A 23,738-nucleotide genomic window follows, 5' to 3' on the forward strand; every position below is an offset into this window, starting at 1 on the left:
GTAAATATTTCGTGACTTGTAAGGAGCCAGGTGCACATGCTGTCTTGTTGAACGGTATTTTAATCTGTAGTGACCTTTATCTGCTTAACGTCATACTTTTGCAAGCCAAGCGATTCATTCATTTATGAAATTCCAATGTTGCAAGGACAATATGTATAATGCTTACCGTTTAATAAAGAACAGTATCCTGAAATGCAAAAAATTCAAATTGCTGGATCGGCGGACAGAGACGCTTTCTGGCAAGTTAAGTAGATTTTTTTAAGGCGTTTTTTTCCGAAGTCGCAAAAAGTATAACGTCACAACAAAGTGATTGCTCACTTGCAATGTTGAACCTGGAACAACATTTATTATGATGACGTGGGAACAACACCGACATGAGGATATCAGATCGTGTTACAGTCAACAATGAAGCAAATAGTGATGTGTCGGTCGCGAATGAAACGGCTCTTAGAGCCGGGTCTTTGACGTGAACTACGCGAGCCGTGGGTTTTTTTTTCTTTCTCTCACCCTCCCTCTCTCTCTCTCACACACTTTTTTCCTCTTCACTCCACATGCGAGCCTTGTGCATTGCGCTGGGAAGAGGGGGGACTCGCAGTAGCACAGGAACAGAGCAGGAGGGAGAGACAGAGAAAGAGAGCCAGGGACAACAACGTCACATTAGAAAGGTATAGTAATCATCCACAACTATTTTCAGTTGCAGATGATAAAGGATTCAGAAAGTTTATTCATGCAGGCCCATATGACAGAGAATGTGCATCTTCTTTTTGTTTTCATATTTTAATTTATATTTAATTGTGTTGTGGTTTGCAGTGTTTTGTGTTGTTTCACTCAATTTGTTTAAAAGGAAAAAGCTGAAAATTTAAATAGTTAAAAGCTGAAATATGAATAGTTGTTTTTTGTATTATATGATTTATTTATTACATTTTATGTGGAGTGAATAAATAAAAGTATATTTATGGTGGCTCCCAGAGACAAAGCACACACAAACTTCAAAACACGTACAAACCCCAAAACACGTAAAAAGTCCATAGCATGTAACGCCGAAGCACGTACAAACTCCAAAACACGTAAAAACTCAGAAACACGTAAAAACTCAGAAGAACGTAAAAACTCCAAAACACGTACAAAAGACAAAAGAAGTGCTCCAGAATGCTACGCGCAGTGTTGAGCTTTTGTTACTTAGTGGCTACACAAGCCAGCATGTACCAATGACTGGATTTGGTGTGTGGTAGTAACAGGTAAATTAACTTTTTTTTAAAAAATTATTTGACTATACATATGTGTGCTTGTGTTTTTCTGGGCAAAGAGGTCTCTAAAGGCAGCCAACCCCCTGCTCTTTAGTAAGATTTATCTTTGACATGTTCAAAACTTGTGTCCTTTTGTGCATAATTTTATATTATTGTTAATAATAAATTAATTAAAGCAACAAAACAACCTGAAGAGCCGGTTCGGAGCCGAAAGAGCCGGCTCTTTTTAGTGAGCCGAGCTGAAAGAGCCGGTTCTCTAAAAAGAGCCGGTTCTCTAAAAAGATCCGGAAATCCCATCACCAGTGTGCGGTAGTAACAGGTAAATTAACATTTCTTTTTAAATTATTTGAATATATATATGTGTGCTTGTGTATAAATACACAAACAATACGAATATGCTTTCAATTGTGTAATTTAAGTGATCTAGGTAGCTCTGTTTTGGATGTTCAGTTAACGCTAGAAATGTGTTTTGGAGTTTGTACGTGTTTTGTCTCTAGGGGCCACCGGATATATTTATATATAAACATATATAAATAAAACCACTTTTTTTTTACATTAGTAATTCCTTTTGTGCGTAATTTTATATTACTGTTAATAATAAATTAATTAAAGCAACAAAACAACCTGAAGAGCCGGTTCGGAGCCGAAAGAGCCGGTTCTTTTTAGTGAGTCGAGCCGAAAGATCCGGTTCTCTAAAAAGAGACGGAAATCCCATCACTAGAAGCAAAATCCCCTAAGACTCTCCTCCTCCTCCTCCCCCTGTCCTTTCGTCAGCTTTTCCGTATTCCACCTGCCCGGCCTCCCAGTTCAAAACGCGTTTCGCTGGACTTTTCACTCTCACTGCTGTTCTTAAACTGTTGTGAACAGCAGTGAGAAATCTGCCGACCATATTTGTAAACCTTGGTTTGATTTCCACTGGTCATTACTTGTCTTGCTGGTCATCCACCAACCCCACAAGCTACATATCTTTTTCTCTTTTTTTCAAAACGATGGATACTGTCGCTTTACTTTTGCTGTTTGTGGTCAACGCTGGGACGCTGGTTCAAGGTAAGCTTCGCTCATAATGTAGTAGGAATGCCTCCTAGCATGGTTAGACAGGTTAGAGTGCTGATGTTGATTTGGCACAAAAATACAATACAGACTAATGCAGTACTAATATTTCTTATAACTAAATGCCAGTTAGCGTAAAATACAAATAACTCACCAGCTGGTGAGGAAACCGAGACATGCTCGTGACTGATTTTCAGCGTTGGGCTTCCCACTTTACCTTTTTTTAAAAATAAAATAAAAGGGAACTATTTTATGTTAAGTGGGTAAAGCAAAGGAACCTGTTTTGTGTGTGTTTGTGTATTGTTTGATATGCCCAAGTAGGTTAAGAAGAAGCCAGAAATACTTTTACTTTTATGTCTTTTGTCATGTAAGTCAGGGAGGTCTTGAATTTTTGTTATATATATATATATATATATATATATATATATATATCCGGGGACTTTCTGCTGTGTATTTTCACGGCAGAATGAAAAAGCACCTGACTCGGTGACTCACCGATAGAGCATGAACAGTAGCTGAAATTAGAATCGGGGAAACTGAAACTGAAAATAAATGAGATCACTGCTAAACACACATGAACACTATTCATATGATGCGTTGTAATACACTGGTATCACTTCTGCCCTGTGGTGTGTTAGGTAGTTTCCATCTTGAAATGACGTTAGCTTAAAGTCATTTGACAATTACAGGTGAGTGTGACTAAACAAGAAGTTAAACACTGTTTTTGGCCAAATCCCAGTGGGGGAGTAGCAGCTTTTAATATACAAAAAAAAACCCCCAAAAAAACCCAGTTCCTCCCACACTGAAAAGAGGAAACTGGAGAAATCCAAACTGAATGGACTTGGACGTCCAGGATATTGATAACGCAGTTGTACTGACAGCAGACTGACAACCTACACTTACTATAGTTGAACAGAGAGATCAATGTTGCCCTTTGGGGCCCTTATATGTGTGTGGGGTTTTGTTGTTGTTTTTTTAAAATAACATCTTGATCCATACTCCATACCAGCGAGGGATGGTAATATACCATTGCTTCCTGGCGGTAATCCTAAGCCTCATGCAGCATGAACCTCTTTCTTTTTAAAGCTAAAAGCCACCTCTGTGCTTGTAAAACCATCTGTGGTACACTATGAGGCGTCACATGTGATATATGATGACTCTAACGCTGTCAAGCTGCTCAGATTTTCAGTGTTGTGAAACAGAAATGCTCTCTATGCTCATCCACGTTTTTTTTTTTTTTTTTCCTCTTTTTGGAAAAAAACACCTCATCCACGTGTTTACACAATCTTCTAGTGTTTCACATGTATATATTTTAGGCATATTACCAGTGAATTTTAGTCCCATGTCACAGAATATTAAGGTCTTTTAGCCCTTAGAACTAAAGACATGATTTGGAGAAAGAGACTTTGTCCTATCTGTGATGGCACACAGATCCTTAGAGAGTAGAGTAGATAATTCTTCTATGTGGAGCTTGCTAATGTTTATTTGCTTTATCAGAATCATGTTTATTACAGGAGCCAGTTGAGGTGGTTTGGCCATCTCATAAGGATGCCTCCTGGGTGCCTCTTTTGGTGAGGTGTTCCGGGCATGTCCCACCAGGAGGAAGGTCTGGGGCAGACCCAGGACACGCTGGAGGGATTATGTCTCTCGGCTGGCCTTGGTGTTCCCTCGGACAAGCTAGAAGAAGTGGCTGTTTAGGCTGCTGCCCCTGCAACCCGGCCCCGAATAAGCGGATGAAGATGGATGGATGTTTATTACAAATTTTAACATAATTAAGGATTTGTGTCTCATTTTTGCTAGGTAATCATTGATTATTGTTTTCAGCAAGTCTCGCACACATCTCCTGGGCAGTTCCAGCCCTTTTTTTATTGGCAAATCTCTCAATCTCCTCCAGATTTGATGGTCTTGTTGTACGGACCGTGGTCTGACCTTGTTCAGGTCAGACCACAGATTTTAAATCAGATTCAAGTGAGAGCTTTGTGCAGAACACACAGTACTTTGTTCACTTTGGTCTTCTGGAGTTATTTACTAGGAGCAAAATATGTTTTGGGTCATTGTTGTGTTGGAAGACAAAGTGACAACCCAGACCCAGTTTTGCACAAGTATCTTTTTTTCTTCATAATTCCTTCACTTTGATGAAATTCCCAGTTCTGGACGCACTGAAGTATCTCCAAGTTTCACTGCTGGATGGTGTTCTTTCAGTTGCACACATCTCCTTTTTTTTCTCCAAAAATAAGCAGCATCTGCAGCACAGCGCTCCCAGCTGCTATGCACACTTTTGTGCTTTTGCATTTTTTATGCTTTTTTAGTGCAACACACTGATCACTTTCAGTCAGCAGGAACTGAGAGAAATTGGCCTCAGCCTGAACTTTATATTGGATAGGACCCAAAGTATCCCACCTGCGATTGTGAAACCACTGGGTGCTCTGTGGATTATTGTCTACTAATTGTAACTGAATCCTGGCTCCATTTGCAAATCCCCGATGCCTCAGTGGAGCTACCAAAATCATTCGTGTTTTTTCGAACCGGAAGCTTTGGATAACTAGCTCCTGCCAAGAGCCTTCCTACCACATTTTGGATCAACTTAAGGCTTTTCAAGGAATTTTTAGGACATCTTGATAATAATGAATTGCAGTAGTCCAGCCTACAAGTAATAAATGTTTTTCAGCACCATTGAGAATGAGACAGGATGTTTTTAATTCTACAGAGGCTGTCATTTGATGCTTAGGTCACATGCTGACAAACCTGAAAAACATGTGTGACTACATTTCTGCTATGCAGATTTTGTTTTGCTTTCAACCAGCATGGTGTCACATTTGCATGCTGTGTGGAAAAGGCCTCTTTCTTTGTTAAATGAAGGCTTTGCGCCTTTCGGTGAGTAAATAAGAGTTAAATGTTACCATTTATTGTGAAGATCTTAGAAAAAGTTGTGGCTAACCAGCTAATAGCTGTCTTGGACAAGTACAGTATTCTTGATTAGTTTCAATCTGGCTTTTGTAGAGCTTATTCCACTGAAACAGCTCTTAAGTGACATTTGATGTGAACTGATAATGGAGAATGTTCCGTTTTGCTGAGTTTAGAAGCTACCTCTGCTTTTAATACTGTTGACCATCATGTTTTGTTCAATAGGCTGAGATATTAGATGAGTGTATCTGGGTCTGCTTAGGCTATTTCTAAGTCCAGGTCTTCTCCCAGTTCTCTTATATATGGTGTGCCACAAGGTTCTGTTTGGGGTATCTGTTTCTGTTATCTGTTCCCTCTTCAGCAAATTTTGAGCATCTTTAAGGACATTTCTTATCACTGCTATGCAGATGACTTTCAGTTTATATCTGTTTTAAGTCCTAGGATGTTACTAAGCTGAAAAAGGAAATTATCCTGAATAGGTGATTAGACTCTAAAAGTTAGATGGCTGGTATCTTTTTCCAAAACCAAAAAGTATAAAAAACTGAACCCTTGTTTGTGCCTCTGGCAAATTTGCACCTAACACAATCAAAACACTTGGTTACGTTGCCTCATTTGCTAAATCTTTCATTAGGAACTTTGGGATAGAAACATCCATCATTTAGAGAAAATATTACGCATTTCGTATTGAGCTGAGAAGGAACGCAGTTTGTCCTGTACTTCATCTAGAATGGAAAAAGACACAAAGCTGGAGTCATTCTGCGTCTTTACGCTGTCAGCTGCCTTTTCTTCCCTTATTCTCTTCCCCTCCCTCTCCTGTTGCCACTTCAGTCATGAAACTGATCAATGATCAGATGATCAGCTTTTCTGTCGCAAGTCCCGTCTCTCTTGTTTGTTTATCTCCCACTTTGCGCCAGAAAGAGGAAACCAGTGGATGTAAGCTTGATCAGCTTTTGTTAGAATTTATTTAATATTAATTTCTAGTATCAGCTGATGTTTGCTGGAGCCACAGCAGTAAAAGCTGCTGGTCATTATATCGGTTTGGTTATCTGGTGAGAGGGAAACATGAAGATGAAACCAGGAGATGTCCTTACTGAATCATCAGAGCTGAACAGGTGATGGAGGGAAGTTATAAACTGTTTCTGAGAAATAACACCAGGATTCTTTTCTAAGTAGCTGACAGCTGGTAACTGTGCAGGGGCGGGTCTAGCTAAGTTTTGCCAGGGGGCCAGGTAGGGCGTTAACAGGGAAAGGGGGCACACAGAAATACTCTTTCTTTCTTATTCTCATTTAAAATGTCTAGCATTTAACAAATAATTATCTGAATCTTACAACCAAAGTTTTTATCTGACGTAAAATGTATAGAAATCATACATATACCAACAAGACAGTGTACATCATTGTCACAACAGCGTCTATTTTCATTCAACCACAGCACTGAAACTGCTCTGATCAAAGTGTTTAATGACATATGTCTGAATACAGACAGTGGAAAAATGTTAGTTTTAGTTTTACTGGATCTCAGTGCAGCATTTGATACAGTTTGACCACAACATATTACTCAAACGACTGGAGAACTGGGCAGGTCTTTCAGGAACTGTACTAAACTGGTTCATAACATACTTAAAAAACAGGAAATACTTTGTATCAATAGGTAACTTCACATCTGAGCAGACAAGTATCACATGTGGAGTTCCCCAAGGTTCCATCTTGGGACCTCTTCTGTTTAACATCTACATGCTCCCACTGGCACAGATTATAAAGAACAACAAAATAAACTATCACAGCTATGCAGATGACACACAAATATATATCACAATGTCACCAGGAGACCAGGGCCTTTACAGGCTCTTGGTAATTACATTGAGGAAATTAATGACTGGTTGTGTCACAATTTTTTCCAGCTAAACAAAAACAAAACTGACTCCTTTGGAGCCAAAGGAAAACGATTACAGGTCACCAGAGAACTTCAATCTATACACCTAATGACCACCAACCAGGCGAAAAAATTTGGGTGTAGTGATGGACGCAGACCTAAACTTTAAACCAAAAAAAACCACATTAGGACAATAACAAAGTCAGCTTACTATCACCTCAAGAATATTTCAAGAATAAAAGATCTGATGTCTCAACAGGACCTGGAAAAACTAGTCCATGCATTCATCTTTAGGCTTGATTACTGTAACAGCATCTTTACAGGTCTATCTAAAAAATCAGTCAGACAACTACAGCTCATTCAGAACTCTGCTGCTCGAGTCCTCACTAAGACCAAAAAAGTGGACCACATCAGTACAGCTCTGAGGTCTTTACACTCGCTGCCTGTCCACCAGAGGATAGACTTTAAAGTTCTGATGCTGGTCTATAAAGCTCTGAATGGTTTAGGACCAAAATACATCAGTGACCTCGTGACCCAGTATGAACCTTCCAGATCCCTCAGGTCATCTGGATCCGTTTTTTATCAGTTCCCAGAGTCAGAACCAGACATGGAGAAGCTGCATTCAGCTTTTATGCTCCATATATCTGGAACAAACTCCCAGAAAGCCTCAGATCAGCTGAAACGTTCAGTTTATTTAAATCCAGGTTGAAGACCCCCCTTTTCTCAGCTACATTTGAATAAAGCACCAAATCCACACTGTTTTACTTTTAAGCTTAAATTTCAAAACTTACTCTTTTTTTTCCCATTTTAAATCATGCTTTTTATTTGTTTTTGTTTTTTAATGTCTCTGTAAAGCACATTGAATCACCTGTCTGTTGAATTGTGCTATATAAATAAACTTGCCTTGCCTTGGCTTTATGGCTTGTCCTATAATACCTGGTGGGTTGGTCTCTAGTCAAAATGGCTGGACGGATTTTTTTATTTATTTATTTGTCCCAGGGCATGACACGCAGTGAATTAATCTGAGAAGAAAAAATAAATAAATGACCAGGCCAGTGGTGCACATCGCAAATTAGCTCGCATAGACTCATTAGCTGTGCCGCTTCTTAATGACAGTATCTTAGCTAACAACCCCAACTACCAGATTCAACTTGTAATTGGCTAAAAATCACTTAGCCTACCAGTGAGAGGGGCATTGCTAGCTGGCAGTTTTTTCAAGTGATGTTGAATTTTCCACATTCCGACACTTCAAATGCTTCAGGAGCTGTCCGCTCAGCGCAGCATCAGCACTGTGGAAATACACGGATACATCCGTAGACGCGCGACAGAATTCACAATGCGTTTTCGGGACTTTCAGGTATATGGACCAATGTCTTCTTTTCTGATCAAACCAGAAAGCTTTAATGAGCAGCTGGATTTGTCTCGCATTAACTGCCTGGACACAGAGGACATTGAAATGCAGCTGATTGAACTGAAAAGCTCTAGTCTGTGGGGGTCAAATTTTGCAGAACTACAGATGCAGCTGGAATCCATAGCTGTGCATGTTCATGGAGCTGCATTTTCACCTGCTGGACATCACTACCTGACAAGTTTAACTGTCTACAGAACATTGGCTCTACATATCTGTGTGAGCAGATTTTCTCTCACATGAGTGTCCTCAGGTAGCTGTCTGAATGCTGGACACTCGGAGACCTGTGTCTCTGCGAGTGGGAGACCAGCGATCAGATTAACATGTGTATATTAACAAACATGCCATATTGGCCCAGTTTATTTTTCTGATCCTTGTTGTGAGGAGACCATAAATAGCATCTGTATTTTCTGTTGTACAGTTCATTTGCTGTAATCAAGTTCTTGTTATGGATAAAAAGTGTCCTTTTTTTTGTTTCAAAATAGCTGATAACTATTTGGTGATAGCTGCCAACATCTGTGAACAAATATAATTCTGTAAAGTTGTTCTATGTAGTGTGTAACTGTTAATATAGAGCATTATTCGATTTATTTCTAATGCAATTATATGGCACATTCACTTCTGAGGAAATTTTAGATGCCACGCATCATCAGAAAGGTTGCCTACCCCTGCATGCATTTATTTCATTATGTTTAGATTACCTTAAATCACTGGTCGCTTGTCTAAGTAAAAACTCCTTGGAACATCTGTAAGTTGTTTAGAATGATGCTGCAAGGGTGCTGACAAAGTCTTCCGAGTACTGAGGTCACGCTGTTACTGACCCACCTGCATTGGATCCCCATTAAATTTAGAGTCCATTTCAACATTATGGCTTTTAGAGTTCTTCATGGATAAGCACAAACTTACATCAATAAACTTTGAAATCTTTATGTCCCTAACATGCCCCTGAGGCCATGTAGTTGAGGCCTGCTGGCTGTGCATCATACAAAGCTGAAAACTAAAGTAGACAGTGCTTGTGCAACTCTGGAAGGGTCTACCTCTGAAATATGTGGTCTCAGTGGTCACTTTTAAAATACAGCTAAAAATGAATCTTTTTGGCCTTGTGTTTGGTTAACTTTGGTGTATTTTGTTGTGAAGTACTATGTGATGTTTACCTTGAAAGTTGCTATTGTTGTTGTTTTGTTTTCACAAGAATAGGCAAATATGCTCAAATTATAAGTTTTCACAATTTATTATCAGACGGTTAGAATTTCCACTTGTTTTATGTGGACCTCTGTCTCTCTGACTTAGAGGCAAATGCTGCTGGGCCCAGGCAGGAAACACTTTTATTGCATGTGGTAAAAACAGAATGTTAACACGATTGGTAAAACATTGGAGGGAAGCCTTTAGACCACATCTCAGGCTGCACCTTTCAGACATGAAATCCCATGTAATAATAAAACATGGAGAAAAGACAATTAAAAAAAAAAAACACCGAAAACCGATTACCATTGACTAGAAGCTAACTCTGGTACTAATGTTGGTCGGTCGGTGGGTGGGTGGGGTGGGGGTGTTTAAAGGGACCAGATTATGTGCTGGAACTCCTCCATAATTTAGGAACCACAAAAGAAAAAAGTTCAGTGTCGACATGGGAAGAAAAAGGAAGCAGTTGTGAATGTTACTGACCAAATAGTCAAAGACTTCATCATGGTGGCCCGAAGACCCAAAGTCCTCTAGTGGGCCCTGTGTTCACTGCCCAGCATTGCTTAGAAAACTAGGATTGCCAGGTCCACCACTGGTGCCTTGTGATAAGCACACTAACATGTATAAGGAGGAAGGACATCTGCACGTCACATTGTCTTAGTTTTTAATTGGTTTACTTGCCTGTTCGACATGTTTCGGACCTCAGAAAACAAGTTCTTGTACTGGGCATTATTTTTTGTCTAATTACATGAATTGTAAATAATGAAAGGCATTTTGAACAAGAGGATATTCTGTTTCTCTCCAGACATGCTGGTGCCTCAACAGTCTGCTGAGTCTACACAAGGCCATTTTCCCATATAGAATTAATTAGCCTTAATTCCCAAGGGCACTTGCCTTTCCATCCCTCTGTGCTTCTCTAGGGCATCACATCTAGGATTAACCATGGGCCAGCATGAAGTTGATAGAGAAGTTTATATAATTTTAACTTTGATTTTATATATGGTCTTCCAAAAGACAGAGGGATATGTCACATTTTAGGTTTTTTAAAAGCAAGGAAATTAGTTCTTTTATAAAACGGATGGTATTTTTTTTTCTTCCAGATGAATAGAAATGTGTTTTGTTTGTTTTTAATTTTGAAATCAAAGGCTTGGGCTTGGATTCACGCTGCTCTGAACACTGCAGCCTGTGGTATTCACATTCCAAGTTGGCGACATGAGGAAAATCTAATATCACAATATTTTTTGCCTACATCACGATACATGATATATATCACAATATGTTTAAATAACCTCCAAAAACAAATGTTATTTTTAGCCAATCAGTCATTCAAATTGATCCCTCAGTGTTTTGTTTTGTTTTTACAAACAACTGTACTGTCAACAGTATGTTTCTTCCTGTGGTCAACACTAGACCTTTACCAGCAAACAATCACAGCAACAAAAAAGGACATGAAGCAAGAATTCACCACGGTGTACCAGGTAGAAAATGTTCCATTTGGGAGGGGGAAATTAATGATGCATTCGCAGAGTTTGGGAGAAAGGACACTCACAGTGAATTGCATGCAGACAGCTTAATATTGACATGGCAATTTATACTCAATGGTTATGGTAAAGCCATTTTAGCCATCATATATGGAAAAACTCGTGATACAGTATATTCGATATATCGCTCACCCCTAAGTCCAAGACCTTAAAGAGTATTGAGATTTAGAAGTTGCAAGAGTTAGATTGAACATAGTCACTTATATATCAAGTTTGCATCAGAGAAATTTGCAATGCCTTCAATGTCTTCCTATCACCAACTCTGCTGTGGTTGTGTAAGATGTAGTCAGAGTTTCTAGCAAATGCTTTGTTCATTGCAGATGTGCCGTAGTCTAATCGGATCGAACCTAATTTGAGAACTTGGGCCCATTGTCAGTGACAACTTTATCTGGTATTCAGTGTATTGCATACATTCTCTGGAGTGTGTCAGTAGTGACTGGAGCTGTAAATACCTGAAGTGCAAGACTACTTGGGGCTCCTATTTTTTTTTTTTTTTTTTTAATCAATGTAGACAACCAGAGGATTGAGGCAACAAACAAGGCAAGTCACCTGGACTGGATTGGACTGCGCGTTTTAAACAGAGAGACCATCTACACTTCCTGTTTTGTAGGACTACACGATATGACCAAGTGCAATAGTGCAATTCCTACAAATTTAGTGAATAGTTTATATCACTACCACATCAAAAGTTTCTTTTTTTTTTTACATTTAGATGAGATTAACAAATATGGAACTTACATGATGTTATCGAGTAGTGACACACACTGGATGACTCACACAATCGCACATAAGCTTCCCTGATGCCTCCAGCCATCATTACTGCTCCTGTATGGGGGCTTGCAAACATCGACTGCAAGAGTGTCCAGTCTCTCAAGTGCATGGTTAACCTAATATAGGATTGCGATGTTCAGCTCGTCCACAAAACTGTTGTTGCAGCGTTGTCTACATATAAAATGATAATATAAATGAGGCAAATCAACTTATGTGAAGTGTTTGTGCACTTGGAGTCAATTTTTTTGCCATTGCATGAAACCATATATTTATAGATGTAACTTGTAATAGACATGATTATTTTTCTGAGTCTTTATTACATGCCGTACCACAGGGAAAAGCCTGTTCTAATGTTTGAGTCTGAGGTTTATTATGAGGACCTGGCTCATATTTGCCTCCAATTCATAAACTCTCTCTGTACTCTTTAATGTGATTCTTGCGTAAGTGGTAAAGAAGGTTTGTTGTGTTTGTGTCTGTGGTGGGGACCATTTTCTTGTATAATTTGTGCAGTTTTCTCCTCCATGTCACACTTTTCATAACTGAATCACGTCCACGCCACAGAGGTAGGCCCTCGTTTAGGAACGAGCTCCTCAATTTGTTTTACCTGGTCCTTCTGTTGTACCGTGGTGATTATTGCAAACTGTCATCTAAAGCAATGAAAACATATTACAGTAAACCGTGTCTTTTGCGACAGCACAAAATAGAGTATAATATAAAAAAGAGATGTTTTGATATCATCATCTGATATATTTCGTTATATCTCACATCTCCGTATTGAGGTGCTGGTTCCACGGATCGGCAACATCTGCACTTTATAAAGAACTCAAACAGCAACTTGCTTAGAGCCAAAATAAATTTTACAGATATAGTATAACTTTAAACAAAGCTATATTCAACATCTATAGAACACACTTATACAGTTACACAGAAACTATACTAAACAAAGTTGTTGGTTTTTTTTTTACTCGCTACTCAGCAGGGTGAAATTCTGAACAATAACTCCACAAAGTCACTTCAAACCTTAACAAATAGCCAAGGCTACATTAACATTTTCATCATAATAAAAAATAAAAAGTGTCATTGTATGTTGTTGTTAGCCTTTCTCTTACCATTCTCACTTTCTATATTTTTGGCTAATTTCACTCAGTAATATTCGAGTGTTTGTACTCACAGTTTTTCAACATGCTTTGTTTTTAACAGTTAATATATATATTTTGTAGAAATGCAGAATTCAGTGACAAGAAACTGGACAGGGAAACAAGCAATATTGTTTTAACTGTCCATCCATCTTTTTCCACCAATTTTCTTACTTCTTTGACATTACACATGATCGTTGTGATACGTGGTATCACACATCACATTTGGAGTGACAGGATATTGTGGTATAGTTTGACTCACTTATTAACACCCAGGCATTTTAAGACAGTTATAGTTGGGAGGAGCTGCTCACTGACCCACTGGTACATTAATGATTCTTGTCGTTGCTGGGTTTCTTATGATCTCAGCAGTTTTTAACATCTTGGAAGTGGGTTTGATGTACACAAGGATTGATTGAGTCAGGGGAGAAGAGCTACATGGATATGTTCATGTACCCAGGTTTGGCTAATCAGGGTGCAAACAAGCAGTACTCAAAATGCCAGCTGTTGCTGTACACATGTTACTGAGGCTACGTCCACACGTACCCGGGTATTTTTGAAAACGCAGATTTTTCTATGCGTTTGCACCTTTCGTCCACACGTAAACGCCGTTTTTGGTCACTGAAAACGGAGATTTCTAAAAACTCCGGCCAGGGTGGATATTTTTGAAAACTCAGTTTTTGCATTTCCGTGTGGACAAGAAAAACGGAGAAAACGCAGCGTCAAAGGTGTGCGCCTTTTTTGACGTCACACTGTGCGCCACGTTATTGTTTCGGTGAAATGAATTTCTACAATACTGTTACTGTTAATTGTACTCTCTGCAGTGTTTAAATGCTTACATATACACACACAGTTACTGTCCCTCCACACATATGACTCTGTTCTGCTTCTATGCCCCATCCTTGTTTACTATTTCCCACCGAGGCTTCTAGACTTCTGATTGGCCAACATTTCTACACGGTTAGGAATATATCGCCACCATTTCTGCGTTTACGTGTGGACGAGATTATTTTTTAAAACGAAAACGGAAAATCTCCGTTTTCAAAAATACCCATGTACGTGTGGACGTAGCCTAAGAACGTGTTTTTTTTTTGGTTTTTTTTCAATTAAATGGCAGATGGTAGCACTTTATATATGTATTTATTCTAACAATTTGTGTTCTTTTGTTATGCAGTAAAGGGAACAGCAAACTTGACTACTTTGTATGGAGAAACCATTGTTATGCCATGCAATGGTGGAGCTCCACCACCGGAAGATCTGATGTTCATCAAGTGGAAATATGTAAGTACACACTGACATTGAGTTACTTGTGAAGTAAGCAGCCAGCTGTGTGAATATCACCATGCAGTCTAAAGCTGGGCATACACTGTGCAATTTTTTTCAGTCGCATTATGCAGCTTCTGCTCAAACTGCAGGATTGAATCACAGGGGTTAGAAGTTTGTAGGTCACAATGCATGGTCTCACACTATACAGCCCGGTGCGCTGATGCGACCTGTTGTGAAGGCCCACCTTTTAGCACATCCCAGCACACCCACTCACTAAACTCTGAGCCTTCCTTCCTTCATAACACGACCTGAGTGCTCACGCTTGTGCGTCCATAAGATGAAGCTTATAACACAAAATCTGTCTCTCTCTCTCCCTCTCTGTCTTTCACTCACACAAACACACACCACCACCATCAACTTTGCTAAATTGCTAATGAAAAACATTGACCAGCCAGCTGCAATGGAGCAGCAATGTCCATCCAACTCTTCACGGTTGTTGTGTCACAAATTGCACAGTGTATACCCAGCTTCAGGGAATGAATAATATAAAACTATGAGAGAGTGTCCTGTCTAGGGCAAAACTTTAGGCTTATGTCCATCATAAATCTACAGCTAGTGTCTTCAAGACTTATTTAAAGAAATCAGATAAATATGGCTCCACTTAATCCACACTGTAATTAAAGAGATTACCTGGCAAAGATGACCTGTTGAATTTTGCATTATGTTAGCAGTGTACACCTATTCTAATTAGCACATATGTGATACATTTGTACGTTCTACTTGGAGAATGCTTGAATGAAAGCTTAAATGCATTGTTTAAAATTGTTCTATTTTTGTGCATGTCTATATAAATATGCTTGAAGAATGAAGATTTGTACAGATTTGACAAACCCTGTCTTCTTTGTCTTATTCTTCTGTTGCCTTACACTTTAGGAAAAAGATGATGGCACACCTGGTGATCTGTTAATCAAACAGGCTCACAGTGACCAGGCCACAGTTCAGGCCACAGATGGTTATGCTCAACGGGTCAGCATCAATAGGCACTTCAGCCTGCTCATTACCCAGGCCTCACTCAAAGACCAGAGGACTTTCACCTGCATGGTGGTGTCAGATGCCAACCTCATGGAGTATCCCGTCTCTGTTGTTGTTTACAGTAAGCTTAACTACAATACTGAATTTGCTCCCCCCCCCCCTTAATTATTCACCAAGGCAGTCTAAACTTTATTTTTGTAAAAAAAAAAAAAAAAAAAAAACCCCAAAAAAAACAAAGCGAGCTTTTTGTAAAAGTATGACATAATAATATTTCTAATCTTTTTGCAACTTTAATTCATGTCAAATCCATGGTAATTCATGTCATTCCTTTCAAATGTCATTTATGCAAAAAGAGTCTAACTGAAAGTCTTGTCTTTTTATGTTTACACTCCCAGACAACACAAACACACCTAGCCAGGTAGTCTGCCTTTACAAAAGTGAACAGGTCATTGTAAAGTGTGCATTAAGTTTGGCTGTTAAAAGGGAGTTTTCCCTTCCCACTTCGCCGATGTGCTTATTCATGTGACTCTTCAGGTGTTCTTGTTTTCTCTGCATTATTGTAGGGGCTTACCTTACAATAAAAAGCACCACAACTGCTGTTGTGATTTGGCACTATATAAATAAAACTGAAATTAATTTAATTTTTAGCACTCAATAATTAACCCAAACCAATTATATTTGTCAAGCTTACTCAATATATAGCAGCTATAAATTAGCTGTTTAAAAAGTGTTATCCACTGTGGATTTGGCACTTTTGTGGCTTATGTGCTTAAGGAAATACAGTTTGGAATCAAGATTTCTCTTCCCAAAAGTCGTGATGTATCACCAGCTTATGGGTTTTGCAAATTCAACTGTGAAACGGGGTATAAAGATGGAACAGGAGGCAAATTGCAATTGAATTATATAATATTTTCTATTATATGTGATATAATATAAAATATATGTGGGTGTTGGCTCTCTGCGTTATTGTATCACTTCCTGTTACAATGCACAGTAGTATTTTTGTGTAGCCAATTTAAATTTAAACTTGTATGTAGCATGTTATTTCATAGTGTAATCTTCACATGCTTTATCCAAAGTACATTTTCTGCTGACTCACTCGCTAGTTATATTCACAGTATTCATTCAGTGTGTACTTAGAGATTCTCTAGCTTAGCTTAGCGACTCGCTAGTAGCATGGCCTGTTCACCTGCTCAGTGTGTCAGATGTTTAGCTACTCCTCGGCCTCCTTTAGTAATAATAATACTTGTAATAAATGTAGCTTGTTTACATCTCTGGAGGCCAGGATAATTGAATTGGAGACCAGGCTCTGCACCTTTGAAATACTCCTAGCTACCTACGTCTGATCAAAACATTACCTACAGACTGAATCAAGATCTGCAGGGCCTTGTTGTACTGCTAATTTGGTCAGAGGGCCCGGTGGCCTCGCCTCTGTCAGTGCACCCCAGGGTGGCTGTGGCTACAATGTAGCTTCCCCATCACCAGTGTGTGAATGGGTGGATGACTGGTTGTGTAAAGCGCTTTGGGGTCCTTAAGGACTAGTAAAAGCGCTATACAAATACAGGCCATTAATGTCAGACTTGTGGTTCTGAAATGGGAGGCAGAGCCTTCAGCTTTCAGGCTCCTCTTTGGGGAATCAGTTCCCAGCTTGGATTTATGAGACAGACACCCTCTCTACCTTTTAAATCAGGCTTAAAATTACTGGATAAGTGGCCTAATTCAGCGATAAAGCACATAGTTAGGCTGGAACAAGTCCTCCTTTAGTAATGCTGCAATAGACCTGGCTGCTTGGGGCTTCCCATGATAAACTGGGCTTTCTTTTTTGTCCTCTCACTCCTTTGGACGCATCATGTGTTTAAACACCACTCTGCATTTAATTAAGGAGTTTTCATTATTCTCTTGCCCTCTTCCACAGCATGTCTCTTGTCCTGTCCTCCTCCCCTCACTCCCAACTAATCATGGGAGATGGCCGTCCCTCCCTGAGCCTGGTTCTGCCAGAGGTTTCTTCCTGTTAAAAGGGAGTTTTTACCTCCCGTTGTCTTTTCCTGCCTGTCCCATTTGGTTTTTTTGCCATCAGAATTGTCTAAAGGCCAAGGAAGATGCCCAACGGATTTACTTTACTAAATGGACCATCCCAGCCTTGCCGTATTGGTCTATTTGATTCACCTTTGTTTCTATTGTTTATTTTATTTTATTTTCACCTGCTACACACGGGACAGACATGACTGGGGGAAAGGAAAGGGAGAAAGAAAGAGAGGTAGGGAAAGAAAAACAGTGGGGAAGAGGAACGGTGATAAAGGGCAAAAAACAACAAAACAAACAGACAAAAAATACATATATCAATCACCTGGATCACCTGTTGAGAAAGAAAAAAGAGAAAACAAGCAAAAAAAAAGAGAGCAATATAATAAATAACATCATCGCAATAATCTATGTGAATATAAAAGTAAATACTAAATATTGACTATTATTGTGCAGCACGTAAGATTGACAGTGCACAGTGTGCTTTGAGGTAGGAGCCAAAAAGGGTGTAGTTTGTGTCTTTGAGCACCCGTGTGTACACCTGTGAGCATGAGCGTGCTTGTATTCAAAAGGTTCCTTCATGTAATGATCTGCTAGAGGGTGTGGGGTGCCATAACCCCGTCCTCCTGAAGCAGGTATGGAGGAGATCCGGGCTCCAGACATCCAGAGACCCTCAGAGCACAAGAGACCAAGGAAGACCAACGGAAGGGCAACCGTGCCACTCTCTCAAAAAGAGCGGAGGAGAGCCCCTAATGAGGGGTCACTCAGCAGCCGCGGAGCAGAAGCCAGGGGGGGTTGCAGTGACGTACCAGAGTGCCCGAGCCCCAGGCCCAGAGGCCGAGGGCAACCCACCCCCGAAGGGGCCCTTGCGAGCCCCAGGCTCCAGGCCCTGACAAGCAGCCACCCAGGAATGAGCCGGTGCATACCTGGGCGCCCATCCCCAGACACCAAGAACCACCAATGTACCGATGTCTGAGGGCGTCTGCCACTGGCAGGGGGAGTGGTGGGGGGAGATAGGCCTCCATACCTCGGAGGGCCTGAGATGTCCCTAGAGAGGTGGCGTCTGATACCCAACCTGACATGTAGACACAGACAAACAGGCACACACAGATACAAACATCCATTCCCACCCTCATGCTCTCATATGCAAGTACTCAGCACTCACCCAACATGAAGACAGACATAAATAGACACTGTACACACAATCACACTCCCCAAGCATACTGTATATCCTAGGTCTTGGTACCCTTGCCCCTATATGGGCAAACTGCACCCAGACCCAGGTAGTGTTACCATCTTCCCTAGGCTGGAGAGAAACAGACCGCCACAACTCCGCAGCAGCAGGGAGGCCCCACATTCCAGACCCCAATTGGACGGCCAACTCCTCCTCCCAGCCCCCCCACCCCACCAGGCAACAGAGAACGGGGGTGTGTGAAGACTCCAAACCTCCCTCCGCCCGCTCATATGTAGTGTTGATGCATGTGTGTTCTAAGGTGCATTTAAAAAACTACCTCCCGTTGTCACCAAAGTGTTTGCTCATTAGTGGTCGTCTCATTGTTGGGGTTTCTTTGTATTATTTTAGGGTCTTTACTTTACAATATTACGGCAACTTTTGTTGTAATTTGGTGCAATCTAAAAATTGAATTTAATTCCAAACCTTGATTTTGTCCTTTTGTGTTTGCAGAGAAGCCATCACCAGTGCGGATTATGGACAAAAGTGAATTATTACAGAAAGACAAATTAACAGCGGTAAGTCTCAGTGTTTGTCCATCAGATGTGTCGGGTTGTTCCATGATGCAACGTGAATTGTGTATACAGAAATGTTTGCAAAATCTAGTTATGCAGTATTAGGTGAGAGAGAGAGAGAGATTTAGTGGTGGAGAATGCAGAAAGCATGACCTTGTTCTTATAGCATTTTCATTAGATCAGTCAATGTCTGTTTTGCCATTAAGGTGACTGTAATGAAGGCAGGTTTTGTTGTTGACAGTCACTGTTAGACTGCTCCTTCTGAAGGCCATGTCTAATTTTGTCACAATGTGGTTTTTACTGTACTTGTGAAAGTACAAAAAGCTTGCTTCAGCATTATACATGAAATAGTATCAGCTTATACAAGTCTTTGTGGTTTATACTAGGCTGAAACGAAGCTTTATAACATCTAAAGCATATTATACAGTCACCAGTGGCATCATTGTAACATTGTATGTGTAAAATTACATTGTCTGTCTTTACAACAGAGACTTTTCATAAGATTTATTTTTTCAATTTGAAGCGACTTGCTTCTTTGGTTATCTCTAGGCCAGAATGTGCCTGCTCCGCTCACCTCTGCAAAACCATGTATCACAGAAACTTGTATTTATACACGCTGTTACTGCACAGGAAGCGGCTGCCGTATTCTCCTGAACAATAGCTGTCGTGACTTAGACAATACAGCTACATAAGGGCTAGTATAAGAGGACTATAGTCAAAACTAGAAGCGAAGACTTTGTAGAGTGTTTTTTTTGTTTTTGTTTGGTTGATTGGTTTTTCTGCAAGTTTTAACAGTTTTAACTGTTTTAACATCTCCCTTTGCATATCTGTATATTCCTGTGCTCCTGTGCTGTATTATCATTAAAATGGTAGTAAAAACTGAAACAATTGTATACTCCTGTCTTCAGCCCAGCTGCGGAGGCCGCAGCACAACATGTGAGGTTAAAAAAATCAAGATGTGCACAATTAGCCAACACACCACAAAGATCGTGTTGTGCGACACATGAGACACCAAAATTGGTGTGCAAAGTTTCATGCTACCATCTGCACCTACCCAGCAATGAACACCCCGTTCTGCAGGCATTAAGTAGTAATTGTTTTTAAGCCGAGATGAGGAAACTTTCATAGCAAATAGTATAAACAACTGAAGTAGGGGGAAAAAAGAAATTCCAAGCAGTATTGAATGTGTACGTTACATAAGATGTGACTAATGAAAGGAAAATAAACTGAAGGAAAAATAAGAAAGATGGAAAACTTGGCCCCTACAATCACACTTTCTGTTGGATATGTATGCTGCATTTTGCTGGTATAGCTTTGGTCCACTTGTCCTTGAAGAGGAAGGGTCACTGCAGCTCAGATATTTTTGTTTATCTAGATAACATTTAACTTCTAGAAATTATGTAGTTAAAAGTTTGATGTTTTACTTGAACTTAACCATGTTCTACTTTTAGCTCCGACCACCATGATTGCAGCAGTAGGAAGGAAATATATTTTGGAATAATGTCTTTTATGCTTTAAGTAGTTTTTTTTTTTTTCATACCAGTTGCATCAAGAAATCACTTAAGTAGCAACTTACAACTTTTCTGACAAATTTAAGTAAATGAAAAGATCAATCTCAATCTAAAGAAACCTGTGATAACAAAGTTATTAACATTTATCAGTTTGGAAAGGGTTACAAAGCCATTTCTAAGGCTTTGCGACTCCAGTAAACCGCAGAGATTATTATTCACAATGGGAAAACCTAGAACACTGGTGAATCTTCCCAGGAGTGGCTGTGTGATGAATCACATCCACTCCTAAGAAGTCAGAAAGATCAATCAGAGAGTCCAAGTAAATGTCAGCAGTTGTTAAAATTGCTGTACTTGACATATGACATATCTGTGGGATGTTAATGATCTAAAACCTTTAAGTGTGACAAAAATGCAAGTTGGTGTATAATTGTTTATGTTTTGTTTTCTTTCATTTTTAGGTTGGAACATGTGTTGTAGCAGAAGCAAACCCTCCAGCCACTATCAAGTGGAGAAAAAATGGACAACTTTTGAAAGATGATCAAAAATGTAATGCATTTCTTCCCTTACGGTCACCTGTAAACTATCCAGTCACACTGGGGAAGTTGCTGTCATAGAGATCCCTCTAGAGGGCATCATATTTATTCAAGAGAATAGCTAAAACGATATATGATAAAATTCATTGCTTACTTGTCAGAAGGACCACAGTAATACATTATAATTATTACATAAATGTTACATAATTTCCTTAGGGATTAATAAAGTATTCTGATTATGATTAATAGGAAAGTCCTTGACTTTCATTGTCTAAATCAAATCAATGTTGGAATAGTAACAGCTGACGAAATCTGTGTGTGTACATGTGTCTGGTGTGGTTGTCATCTTGCCTTTGCAGCTGTTGTGATCACTAACCACTTGAAGCTGGATCCTGACACAGGCCTATCCACCATGCTCTCCACCCTCCAATATGCAGCCACCAAAGAGGATGCTGATGCAATCTTTGCCTGTGAAGCCACACACACACTGATTAATCAGGAGACTGAGCTGGAACCTTTTCCCATTCACTGTGAGTGGAAGGCAGTGCTGACATCTGTCTGTATCACTGTACTACAACTATATGAAATCTGTTTTTTCCATCTTATCATATAGAGCTACATTGCCACAAAGTAATTTTAATACTTGTATGCTTAAGGTTTTTAGGGAATAAATGGCTAAAATGCTTTAATTGCTGTTAGATAAGATCCAATGAAAATTTTGGAAGAAATTCCGTAGTGTGTAAAACTGCATGCTTCAACTCATGCACCATGTTTTTTAGAGATTCCCTTCAAAGGTGTGGAACAGGGGCTCTCTCACTGCAGCAGACCAAACTGTAAATTTTAAAATCTGACAAGAGGAAATGTAAAATTCTTTGCATTTCAGGGACGTTTTCTGTCTTAATATATATTTTTTATTATATACACTACCAGTCAAAAGTTTTAGAACACTCCAATTTTTTCCAGTTATTTATCACAATGCAAGTCGATCAAGCCCAATTAAAATGGTAAAAAAAGGTAAGTAGAGAACTGCCAGAGGATAAAAAAAATACATTATTTATTATTTAAATTGTTATATAATAGTATAATATAATGTAATGGTGGTCGTAGTAAGCAAGTCTCAGTTTCAACTGTGAAGAGAAGACTTCGAGCTGCAGGTTTGACTGGACGAGTTACAGCAAGAAAGCCATTGCTAAGACATCAGAATAAGACAAAGAGACTTGCCTGGGCCATGAAACACCACCATTGGACTACTGAAGACTGGAAGAAGGTATTATGGACCGATGAATCAGAATTTAAAATCTTCGGTTCATCATGCAGGATCTTTGTATGCCTTCGAATAGGTGAAAGGACTGTCAAACATGGAGAAGGAAGTGTGATGGTCTGGGGCTGTTTTCCTGGATCCAGGTTCAGTGACTTGTACAGAGTGAGAGGCACCCTGAACCAAAACAGCTACCACAGCATTATGCAGTGCCATGAAATACCCTCTGGTGTGCACCTAGTTGGTCAGTGGTTCATCCTACAGCAAGATAATGACCCAAAACTTAAGTCCAAGCTATGCCAGAACTACCTCAGGAAAACGAACCAGATGGTAAGCTTGAAAACATGGAGTGACCAGCACAGTCTACAGACTTAAACCCCATCAAGCTAGTTTGGGATGAACTGGACAGAAGGGTGAAAGCACAGCAACCTACAAGTGCCACACATTTATGGGAATGTCTGCAACAGTTATGGAAAGAACTTTCTGAAGAATATTTGATTCTATTGTAGAAAGAATGCCACTGGTCTGTTCAGCTGTTATATGTGCCAAAGGTGGCTACTTTTATGACTCCAAAGTTAGAATATATTTTGGTCTATAAATTGATTCCATGATTTCTTTTTCCACTGAAATTGTTTAGTTTTACTATGCTTTCATTTCAGCGTGCAATGAGACATTAAACTGCATAATAAAAATAAAAAAAATTGAAAAAATGGGGTTTTCTAAAACTTTTGACCAGTGTATAGCTGCCATGTTCAAGTTACTTTCAGTTTAGCCACAGATTAATCCTAATTACTGAATTTCTCACCTCTCCTGTCTTTTCTGTTACTGGAATGTTAGATTAGATGGAAGGGGGCTGTTGGATAATTAAGTCCTTGCTGGGACTACATCATGGGAGAATTTTATGTTTGTGAATTGCTTTCAATTCATACCTATCGCTCAGTAGATAAAGTACTGATCAGTCATATAATAATAACAATAATAATAATAAATTTATTTTATACCAATTAAATGAGTTGAGCCAGTTTGAGAGTTATCTATTCGTCAGTTGGAGGTGTCTTTGAATAATATTTCATATTTACAGATCCATCGGAGCAGGTTACTCTCCAGATTATGTCACAGCCGCCCATTATAGAAGGAGATAATGTGACACTAAAGTGTACTGCTGATGGCAACCCTCCACCTAGATCCTTCTTTTTTCATATTAAGGTGAGCCAGATCCCATTGTTTATCTTGCAGATGAGTAAAAATGTTTCTTGAT

The 23,738-nt window shown here is 39.5% G+C and overlaps 1 protein-coding gene across 3 annotated transcripts in view; it reads left to right on the forward strand.

Annotated features, from left to right (window-relative positions):
• Positions 1-2,055: 2,055 nt before the first annotated feature.
• alcama (activated leukocyte cell adhesion molecule a) overlaps positions 2,056-23,738 on the forward strand; it is a 334,175-nt gene continuing 312,492 nt past the window's right edge. For all 3 annotated transcript variants that reach the window (XR_014876328.1, XM_085173845.1, XM_085173846.1), the window contains exons 1-7: positions 2,056-2,294; positions 14,287-14,393; positions 15,312-15,531; positions 19,117-19,181; positions 21,148-21,235; positions 21,582-21,752; positions 23,562-23,686. Coding sequence is in view for 2 of the 3 variants with exons in the window: in XM_085173845.1 (XP_085029971.1) it covers positions 2,237-2,294; positions 14,287-14,393; positions 15,312-15,531; positions 19,117-19,181; positions 21,148-21,235; positions 21,582-21,752; positions 23,562-23,686 (834 nt within the window). In the remaining variant the exon portion in view is untranslated. The remainder of the gene's footprint in view (positions 2,295-14,286; positions 14,394-15,311; positions 15,532-19,116; positions 19,182-21,147; positions 21,236-21,581; positions 21,753-23,561; positions 23,687-23,738) is intronic.

Source organism: Neolamprologus multifasciatus, chromosome 10, assembly GCF_963576455.1.
Source record: "Neolamprologus multifasciatus chromosome 10, fNeoMul1.2, whole genome shotgun sequence".
Classification (NCBI taxonomy): Eukaryota; Metazoa; Chordata; class Actinopteri; order Cichliformes; family Cichlidae; genus Neolamprologus; species Neolamprologus multifasciatus.